The sequence below is a fragment of the Populus euphratica genome, unplaced genomic scaffold (assembly GCF_000495115.2).
Source record: "Populus euphratica unplaced genomic scaffold, PopEup_1.0 scaffold351.1, whole genome shotgun sequence".
In the NCBI taxonomy this organism is placed as follows: domain Eukaryota; kingdom Viridiplantae; phylum Streptophyta; class Magnoliopsida; order Malpighiales; family Salicaceae; genus Populus; species Populus euphratica.
In genome coordinates this window covers 143,768-154,738 of record NW_011500242.1, presented here as the reverse complement: position 1 = coordinate 154,738, position 10,971 = coordinate 143,768, and the positions used below count along the sequence as shown (strand labels likewise).

At 33.7% G+C, this 10,971-nt stretch overlaps 1 protein-coding gene across 1 annotated transcript; it reads left to right on the top strand.

The window, feature by feature from the left end:
- The first annotated feature begins 2,372 nt into the window (after positions 1-2,372).
- On the top strand, positions 2,373-10,581 carry LOC105112586 (translation initiation factor). The gene is made up of 14 exons (XM_011008321.1): positions 2,373-2,530; positions 2,819-2,976; positions 3,470-3,553; positions 3,648-3,746; positions 4,892-5,102; positions 5,479-5,566; positions 6,067-6,153; positions 6,490-6,557; positions 7,634-8,238; positions 9,430-9,527; positions 9,636-9,707; positions 9,804-9,928; positions 10,052-10,124; positions 10,302-10,581. Exons 1-14 carry the CDS (start codon positions 2,373-2,375, stop codon positions 10,404-10,406), a joined length of 2,031 nt encoding a protein of 676 aa, XP_011006623.1. The 3' UTR covers positions 10,407-10,581.
- The last annotated feature ends 390 nt before the right edge of the window (positions 10,582-10,971 follow it).

The window sequence follows — 10,971 nt, the reverse complement described above, 5'->3', positions numbered from 1 at the left end:
TACTTTGAGAAGCAGCAACCTGTTGGTGCTAAGGAAGCAGAGACGGACGCGCGCCTGCTAAGATTGGTTGCCTGGCTTTCTGGAGGCCGAACTGTCTGTAAAAAAGAAGGGAAAGGTGTGGTTTTTATAGCCACTTACTCTGATGAGTGGACTCATGCCTGATTAGAAGAATCAAAAGCCTGTGAACTTTTTCCTAGCTGAAGAAAATTTTCCCAGTTCAATTAAGCAAACTCGGCTACCAGTACAGGAAATTTTTTTCTCTCCGTTTCAATAATTCATTCACGTTGGACAATCCATTCAGGAAATAAAGTCAATTAAGCTAAGTCAGGCTAGCAGTACTGGAGGATTTTTGCTCTATCTAAGCAATTAATTCAGGAAATAAAGTCAATTAAGCAAAGTTGTTTACGTACCTTGCTCTCTGGAAAATTCATTCAGGAAAAGTTGAAATTAACAAAGGATGGAGGGCACTGTTCCAAACCAAGGAGAAAAAGGTGTTACCACTTTTATCTGTCATGGCTTACTAATCGTTAGTCGGAATCATGAACAGACTGCTCCGTTGCATTCAGGACAATGAGATATTCATAATAAAATGTTACAATACCCATTCTGCATAGAAAGAAAAAAAGTTTCACAAGTGCTTGGGTTTATAATATCAATATGTTATGATTTTTTAAATGTTAAAAAATTATTAATAATTTGATTTAATTTTTTAATAATTGATTTCTTAATATAATTAATATCTTTTCATTAATAATATTTTAATTTAATATTAAAGTATATATCTCATAGTAAATCATGTTTATTCTCTATATAATAATTATTGATTATTTAAAAAAAAGAAAAATCTTTTCAAATCTCATTTCATCATAGCCAAGGATTTCTTAGACAATATTATCTAAGAATATATTAAAATCTTTTCTTAATTTATCTAGAATGATGAATTCTTTATTAATCACTTAAATATCTTCATATAATTCAATGTATATCATTTCTTTATCTCGATTCAAATAAAATATAAAAAGATCAAAGCATAACATCTAAAAAGCTTGAATAAACCCATTTATACTTTCTAATTAGCAAAAATCAATCAAAAAATAAAAATCAATCTATATCAAAAAAAATTTCAAGCCTAAATTTGTCATGATGGAAAAAAATATATCACAACAGAATTCCTTATATTTAAAGAAACAGGCTAAAATTAAAATTGATTTTTTTCATTATAGAAATCAGGCTAACTAACAATTTTCTCTTTTCTTTTCACTTTCTCTTTTCCCTATCAAATTAGGAATTAAAAAATTACAGAATAAAATTTGAGATCAAAATTAAAATTTTAAAAATTAAAAGGACTAACCAAAATAGATAGATAGAAGAAATCTAATTTAAAAGCGGCCACTTGATTCCTCCATATTTTTCACTTTGATAATCTTTCTTTAAATCATGTTTTCCTATAATAAATAAGGATTAATCTGTCATTAATTTGATAACAAAAGAATGGTATCGGAAAGCTAAAAGAAAAAAATTAAAAAAAGTGACTACTTCAATTTACAGTGAATTTAGGCATTTGCAGTGTATATTTCCCATTCCCACTAGATATTCTTAATACTTCGTTTTTTTGAATTGCCTTAACTTTTCACCATTGAAATCCTATCTCCTTTAACATTTTCTCTTCACAAAATTTCGCTTCATATCCAACACAACGTTACCTTATGTTAAATATTTATACAAAATATTAATTGTCAAAACATATTATGAAAATCTGGTAATAACTTTAAAAAATAAATAATTGAAGTGTGATGGCAGCAACATAATGATCATTGATTCCTAACAATTTTTAATGGTGTCTAAGAAAAAAAAAGTCCTTAAAGCTTAGATGGCCATGGTATGGTAATTTGGAATGGCAAAAAATAATGGAGGCGTTTGGCATTTGAGGCAGCAATGCACGTAATTATCTGCAGTTGTGTCAGAGTTTCTAGCTTCTAGCTTCTAGTCCTAGAGATAGATATGGAGAACTGGAAAGCATGCTGATGTTATAGAGCCCGAACCCTGTTCTATTATAAGTAGTATTAAAGACTGCTGCAGTGCGGTGCACTCTCCTTTCATTTCTGCGAAACTCCGCTCCTCCTCCACACCTTAACTCTCTTCTCCCATGGCAACACGCTATAAACTGCCATCGTTCGTTTTGTTCTCTTACCACAAGCCCTTCTTAAACCATAAACAAGACCAAGAGTACCCGCCTAAAAGGAATTTCGCTGCCTGTGCGTGCTTTTTCATTCAAGAAACCCAGGTTTGCTAGTACTCCTGCCGTGCTATTTATATTTGGTCATATTTATTTATTTATTATTTTTTTAGGGGCAGTAGAAAGGTAAAGAACAATGTGGAGCTTTGCAATGGTTTGCGTGAATTTGTATCAAGTGCCAGAGGGTCATGTTCCTTCATTCAAGGACTTCAAGATCATGGAAGGTTCTTTTCTTTCTTCAATTGCTGCTATCTTTGCTTCATTGGTTCCTCGTAAATTGCTTGTGGGTTTCTTGTAAATTTCAAGGCTTCGTTTGCTTTACAAGTTAATTTTCGAAGGAAAAAAAAAATGTAATCTAATTTTGCGCAATGAAGTGAAATTCATATACTATGGTGGCAACTGGAACATTTCCCTTGCCAATTATAAGCAACATAATTCGATTATTTGAATACTACATATCGTTCTCAAATAATTTTTTTTTCTTCTGTTAAAGAAGAACTCGTGCATGCATGAGGACAAGCCTTTCCATTCAAGAAATAGAATTTTACTTATTTTCCTTTATATTGTCTGAACATTCAATAGGAATAAGCTGGCCAACATTGTGAGACGGAGAGGATGTACAATTATCGGATATCTTCTTTCAAATTCAACGGAATCGGACACTGATGAGACGCCTAACATGGAGAAGAATTTAGTCGAAGGACTAGATGCAATCAGTCATAGTGCTGGTAGAGCAAAAGGTCAATTCTTGTTTCTTTTGTCCATGCTTGGATTTTTTTGTTAAGTTTCATTGTTGTTGATAGCGTTACATAATCTAGAAGGCCAGGATGAGAAGGTGAAGTATAGTTCCTTGTCAACCAAAAGTTCCTGTCGTTAAGAGCCATTCTGGAAATATAGATTTTGATCCAGAAAACAAATTTGGTGGACAAATTTGCATGCCTATAGAGTTGCCAGTTGATTTGTCATTGGAGGAGAAGGCTTTGTAAGATGAAGAGCGGCCAGATGAAAAAGTTTCAGACCGTAGTAGAAGAAAGATTGGTGTCATCACCCTTGAGTCCTCTTGAACAGCAGGATGAGGAGGTTAAATGTTTGATTGAAGATATTTCCTTGTCAGCACCACTATATGATGTGGTACAGCAAGATGAAGAGGTTTTAAGCATGGTCAAACAATTTTCCTTGTCCGCTGAAGTTTCCATTGCAGATAGCAACTTGGTGTCTTGAATGTGTGTCCAGATCTCAACTCCGATGATAATACTTCCATGGCTGTTGAAACTTCAGCTAATTTATACTTGGAGGAAATGGTCAAATATGATTCAAGTCAGGATGAGAGGGTCAGCTTTGGGGCAGTAGAAATGCCTTTGTTGAGCGGGGTTTCAGACACAATATTATCCCGGTGTAAAAAATGTTCCAGGTCTTGTTTATGAAAATTATGGTTGCATGTCAACCTATTCATCATTGGAGGAAAAGGTGGCAGAATTCATTCGAAATGGAAAATCGGATGCCATCGAAGGTAAGTTGATTGAATTATCTTACCCTGTTTTCACTTACGTTATTACTATTGGCCTATGGAAGAAGGACAGAAAAAGTGATGGTTCTGGCATGCATAAAGGTGTTCGGTGTAGTACTAAAATATATTTGTAAGGAATTGACGAAATGGGTTTGAAAGAATTGTAAGTATGTTTCTGTTTTCTGGTGTCTAGAACCCTATAAGCGGAAAACCACCCTGCAATTTGGTGTTCTTTAGCATGCATGTTGCTGGTTGTAAAAGCAGTGAGGGATTTCAACTTGTTAAATTATGAGCTTTCATGTGGGAGGTGCTCCCTGTTGTCTAAAGAAACATGTTTGCCCAGTTGAATTATTGTTAAGAAATTTTCAAATTGTTAAATGGATAGTCCTACAGTGAGGCTAGAGGTGCAGTTGAGGCACTCAAGTTGTTTGAAGCTTGTCTCAGTATGAGCTTGTTTAAGCTCATTTATCAAGGTTATTGAGTCAAGCTCATTTCCAAGAAGAAGCTGAGCTTGGGAAAGTTGAGTTCAACATATTTATTTATTATGAAGGAAGAAAGCTCATCTTATTTAGGGTCATGTATGAGTCTTGGCTCATTTAGTTTCATATGGTCTAGTGATTTGGCGCATTTGAACTTTGTTGTTTAATCTTGTATAAGAACTCTTGTGCTAATTTATTATAAGATTTTTTAAAAATAAAAGCTTTTGAGCCAGTAAATTTTGTAAAGAATATTGATTTTATTGGATTAAATTTTCAAGCACTGTTTCGTGATTATTTTTAGTGGAGCTCAGACCGAGCTTGTGGCTAACAAAAATTAAAAGAGAAGCTTCAGTTCCCTGCCTTAGGCTGCTCACAAACATGATATGGGTTTGAACCTTCCAAAAGGTTAGTTGAGCCAATCATATCCTCATGCAAGCTTGGATGGACTTGGCTCATCAACTCATTTGCAGCCCCCAGTGAGGCTTTTGTTACTTGTGGGATTTTACTGGGATATTATAGTTTCTTCTGTAACCAAATTCTCTTCTGTGCATCTGATCGTCAAAATTCACGTAGTTATATTGATGCATTCAGCACTTGACTTCACATTAATGGCATGTGGACTGGCATCTATGCTCCTCTATTCATATATATTTCACTGTTGATGATCAGGTAATGTCTATGGTTTGTCACATGGAAGTGGTAGTGGAGAAAGCAAGGGAATTAGAGAACCAGAAAATATGACTGAATTTCATTCGAAGATCTTAACTGATGGGAACTTTGAAAATGCATTTGGTGAGAGTGATACTGCTTCAATATTAAATGGAAGTTTGTCGACATTGATGCAAGTTGTGCCTTCTTTGACAGTAAGCCACACCGTTAGGTTAGCCCATTGTACATTTTCTGAAACTGTTCCCTTTTTTAAGTTTTAAACTTTTGCACAGTGTTAAATATGATTTTTCATCAATTTTATATTATGATGCTTTTTGTAATGCAGCTCATTATCTCTGTTCCTTCTCTCGTATTGAGTGATTAGCTCACTGTTTAATCTACCAGAGAATTGTGGAATTGAAGAAAATTTGGAGATATATCTTGTCTAGTTTTAGTGTAGAAATAGTTGGTGTAAGGATTCCAAATTTTTGTTTCATTCACGTTCCTGTCAGCTGCTGATTATTGCATTAACTGCTGGGATAAAAAATGAAGCTTTGTGATGTACTCATTTTTCTCTTAGATCTCTTTCACTATTGACTTGTATGTAGGAATGAATCGCCAGATGAAAGTCTAGCCAGTGCTGATATCACTTGCATAAATCATGTGGAACTTATCAACTGTACAAGTCATAATAAGGTCAGAGAGACATAAAAGTTACAGAAAATGCTTTTTCCATATCTCTCTTGAATATGCAGACATGTTTTTAATATATAGCTTTGTTGCACAGAAAGTGACTTAAGATGCTTTTGTGTGTGTGTGGCATGACTGACATTTGCAAGAATGATTCTCATCCTTTAATTGTACCTCAGTAGTCCTCTGCGATTGGTAATCTCCCAGCATAATAAATTAAATATTTTCATAGGAGCATCTCAAATTTAATCATTCAAAGGATAGTTTGTGTGTATATGCTTCCCAACAGAAGCATTTATCTAATGAATGTTCCAAGATTCTCTGTTAGTGCTAACAATATCATATATGGGAAAGTTATTCTGCTACATGGAAGTTTAAAAGTTAATAGAAATTCAATTTAACCTTAAGATAACATGAGCCTGCTCAGTTAATTAAATTCTATTTATGTTATATGATTAGTTTAATGAGTAATGACTATCTCAAGAATTTACATAATGCTCTCACAGATAAAATTCATTGTTGATGGCCATTGGAGGTTTGATCCTCAGATGGAATCACTCACTAAGGGTGGAATTTTCAGCAACATTCTCCGAGTCGGTTGAACCACTCTCATCTGATGCCAGTGGAGAACTTGCGAAGAAAGGGTGTTGGCTTCTTTGCAGCATATGGAAACAGAATTCCATGTTCATTGAGATAAAAGATAAAATCCATTGCTGGCAAGAACCTGGCTAGCAGCAAGAAGAAATCTGAGACTTGTTATACCATCCATAAGCATGAAGTCGAAAAGTTGATGATGCACTGCTGGGGTGCCTGTAGGTTTATTCTAGATAGAGGAATATAGCCTCGAGGTTTTGGGCAATGGTCTCTTAGGAACAGCAAAATTTGGTGAAGGAATGAGCTGCTAAATTCGCTTTGTAAATCTTATCCAGCGTAGCATTAGTCCTAGAGCACATTTGGAATGGAGGTTCCCTCCTCTGCTTGTATTTTCAGCTCGCAGGTAACGGTTTTGTTTTTTTTTTAATCATTTGATGTGGTGCTTGGTTGCTTGTATTGGTTGGATTATAATTTAAATATACTTTCTTAATTTTAAGAAAAATATTTTAATGAGTTTATACTTTAAAATAATATTGAAATCTTGATGACCATTTTGAATTTTGAAAAATGATTCCAATAAGCCTAGCTATTCAATCCAATAACCAAAGAAAATAATAATAATAATAATCTATGGGCAATATTTAACTCTATGAAAACCATAAAAATTCCTAATCAAATTTTATTTGAAAAATATAATTTAAAGTTAATACTCAATGAATAAAAAAAATATCATAAAAAGCATAACAATAATAATAATAATAATTTTATTCGAAGAATACCTAATGAATAAGAAAAATACCATAAAAAGCATATAAAAAAATAATAATAATCTTACTCGAAAAATAAAAAAAAACAAAGTTATTAATTAACAGGATTAAAATTTAAATTATATAATCAAATATAAATTTAGTGTAATAATTTTTTTTAAGGAATGTATGATGATGATAAAAAAAAATAGCAAAAACAAAAAGAGTTAACCATTTTATTTTAAATTTTTGCTATTATGGGGATATATGATAATAATGAAAAGAAAATTTTAATAAAAAAAGTTAATAAATATTAAAAAAAAAAAGTTAATAGGCAACAAACAACTAGTAATACTTCTACCAACATATAATACAAAAATTATTAAAGAAGTCAATATAAGAAGATTACTTTCTCTGAAAAAAAAAAAGAAGAAAACTTTATGGTCACAATCAACAAATTAATAAATAAATAAATAAATAAATAAATATATATATATCAAACAATTATGAAAATAAATTACAATATTTAATTATTCGAAATTCTTAATTTTATCTTTTGATGTGTTACATTTTCTTAGATCACATTCTAAAATATTCTGCATTGATTTGTCATAATGCTTGATAATCCATTCTCTTCTTCTTCTTTTTCACTAATTTTCTCTTGCTAATTAATTACGATTTGCAAGACACCAAAGGAGGGGAAATAATGAGAAAGAACTGAAATCAATGGGAGGGGCATTTTTCCTTTTTTTCGTATTTTTGTGAATGGAGTAGTTGCATGTTTGTGCGACTCAAAAATCCAAAGGAGAGCCCATGGCGACCACGAGCAAAGGGTCCTTCAATGCAAAGTCGTGTCTAAAGCCCCACCTTTCTTGCCAATCGCCACTTTCACTCCTCTTTTATCCTTTCCCACCTCTCTCCACCCTCTTCACCTCAGTTCTCCTGCTCTCTTCCTCCCACCAAGAACATCCTCCACTAGTGTCAAAAGACACTCTCGTGTTGCTCTCAACTCTCACTCTCTTCACAAAAATGCGTTGATACTTAATGCTTCCTTCTCCTCTCTTCTTCTCAAGAATTCTTCTCCTCTTCTCCCTTCCTCTTCATTTCCCAATACCTCTGCACCTTTCTTTAGGGTCCCAACTCATGACCCTTCACAATACACGTTGTCTGGTTCTACAAGAAAAATAAGATGCTTTTATTCGTGTTTTGAAAAGAAGAGGGAGTTCATTGAAGCTGTTGATGAGAGTGAAGAAGTAGAACTTATGGACAAGCCAAAAATGACCCTTTTGTACTCTTTCATTCCCCTGCCTCTGCTATTTACAGCTGCTCTCCCTGGAGGTAAAATTAACACTCTACTACTACTACCACCACCATCACCATCATATACATGTTAGTATTTCTTGGTGAGATTTGTTTGGTTCTATTGATATCTATATATAGATTGCGACAATTTGATCGTAACAGTTTATAGTACACATTTAGATGATGCTTAGCATAATGAGGTAGTTCACATATAGTACTCTATGAACCAGTCTTTTTGTATTTATAGGATTCAATCTTCTTTATACCAAGCCAAAAACTAGATCATAGGATTGAGGTAGTAGGCATTCTCGAGTTAATTTTATTTGATTTCGGAACAATGCCTGTAAGAGCAGTGACAGTTTCTGTTCAAAGGAAAAAAGAGCAGTGATGGTTTCAGAATCTATTCCATATATCAGTTATTGTGAGGAATTAAGGGTAGAGTTCCTTCTTGAGCTGAATTCTGGACTGGATTTTCCTACAACTTGAGTGGGTTTGAGATCATAAATCATGGCAATGAAAAGTTGATCTTCTTTTGGTTGAATTCTTAAGATTGAAAATGATGCTCTAATGTTTGTTTAATCATACCAGTTAAACTGATGCCTGGTGAGTAATTTTCGATACATTAAATTGCTAAGACTGAGAGCACTAGAGTTTGCATTCTTTCATGACTTACAGATGCTTCAATGACTTTATTGAGGGAAAGACAAAACAACTGAGGTTAGGAAATTAGGTGTAAATGTAGGCTAGAACTTCAACTGGTAAACCAGGTAAGAGTACATGATTAAATTCAATAGAAACTTCACTTCTGCCCAGTGTGGTATTGGAGCTTAGACCCCTAGAAGGTGTCTTTTTTCATCTTCTTTGCCTCAGCTTTCATTAATTTTTTTATGCTGGTCAATTAGGGAGCGGAGTGGGAGTGCTTTGCTTCCATTTCCACAATCCATCTCATATGTTCAAGCACTGCATCTCCTTAAAATGGAATTTATATTCACCCCAAGGTTTTCATGGATCCAAGAACTTCTCATCTAACTGACAGTGTTTGATTTTAGGTCCTTGCTTTTCTACACCATTCCTAGGCTTCTTCTATACATAGCACTGACTGACACTAGCTCATGCTGCATCATTAGGCCTCTAGTTAATTATTCCCGAATCATAATAAATTCACTTCTATATTTGTGTCATTTTTAACTTTGAGTATTGACTAGAGGTTGATTATCTGAGTAACAGCTGCGACTGTAAGGTCTCTTTTTGGGCCTTTCGTTGAGCTTGTCAAGCAATTGAATCTTCCTGACTGGCTCGTGCATTGGGGTCATCCTGGAAACATGGTATATAATTCGTCCCTTTTCCATTGTTCCTCAAGCTCATTCAAAGGATTTATCTTTTGTTTGCCTTATTTGAGTATGTTTTCTTCACTTGTAATATATATTACTTAGGCTGTTGTGCTCTTCGCCATGGGTGGTTATGGAACATATCTTGGATTTCGAATCCGGTTTTCTGATGATGTGGTAAGATGTTATTGCCCAGCAATTTACACGAGTGATGAAAAATTTTGATTGTTTTCCTCTTATAATTGATAACTGAATTGTTTATGATCCCTACAGGAGGAGAAGGCCAAGGCCAAAGACTTGCATCCAAAGCTTCTTGGTGGGATGTTTTTCTTTTTCGCTCTTGGAGCAACTGGTGGAATAACATCTTTACTGACTTCAGACAAAACTATTTTTGAGAGGTGATCTTAAATTATATGACAATCTGTTTCCCCCCTATCCAAATACAATACACTGATTCTTTCCTTGGAGAATTGATACCTTAAATTTTGTTTGTCATCTGAATTCCATTATTTTGGTTGCAGTCCTCATGCTGTTACAGGTGTTATTGGCCTTGCTCTCTTGACCATACAAACCATTTTACCAGCACTATTTGAGGTAAAAATACCCAAGTTTGCAACTCCTAACAGATACTGAAATATGTTGTGGCAATAATTCTGAAAATAGACATAGGGTGTGACAATTTATAGCGGCATATCATGAACTTATTATCTGTCCTTGGTGTTCATGCCAATTATTGGATTCTCACTTTAATCATATAAACGCATGATGCAGGGGAATCCTGGATTGCGAAATATTCATGGAATCTTGGGCAGTGGGATAATGACCCTCTTTCTCTTCCACGCTGTCCTTGGACTTCAACTTGGTCTCAGTTACTAATCCATGCATGGATCCGTAGGACCTTTCGGCTATTCATTTTCCCTTGTTGTGTGTTCTTTCCGGTTCTGGGAACCATGCCTCTCCAATACAAACAAGCAATTGAAAAATCATAGTGTGACATTTGGTAGTAGAAAATCTCGTTAATAATTTACAATTTTCATGGAGTTTCCAAGTACAGATACAATTTTTTCATAACCAAACCGCCAATTACCTAACCAAACATTGCCGCTTCTTTTTATTAACAAAATTGAGTTATTCGGATCTTCGACACGTGCTATCAAATTTATGTTGAATGTTCGAAACTTGCAATGCTTCTATGAGTGATGCTTAGTTTAATATGTTTTTGTAATAAATTAGTTAGTTATATGTGATATTATTTTATTTATATAAATATATATTTATTGTTATTAAAGATTTAATTTGTTTTTAATATTCATATAATATTAAATTAATAAATCTAAAGTAAAGATAAAGTTTATGAGAGAAAAATACTTTTTAAAGAAAATTGTGAAATTATTATAATTATGAGATTTATATTATATCAAAGTATTATTTATAAAATGTT

What these genes read in the sequence shown, in the direction of transcription:
- LOC105112586 (XM_011008321.1), top strand. Translation starts at nt 2,373, where the DNA reads ATGTGGAGCTTTGCAATGGTTTGCGTGAATTTGTATCAAGTGCCAGAG. An exon ending in TCCGGTTTTCTGATGATGTG is followed by an intron (nt 9,708 to 9,803) that starts GTAAGATGTTAT and finishes TGATCCCTACAG; the next exon opens with GAGGAGAAGGCCAAGGCCAA. An exon ending in TTTTACCAGCACTATTTGAG is followed by an intron (nt 10,125 to 10,301) that starts GTAAAAATACCC and finishes CGCATGATGCAG; the next exon opens with GGGAATCCTGGATTGCGAAA.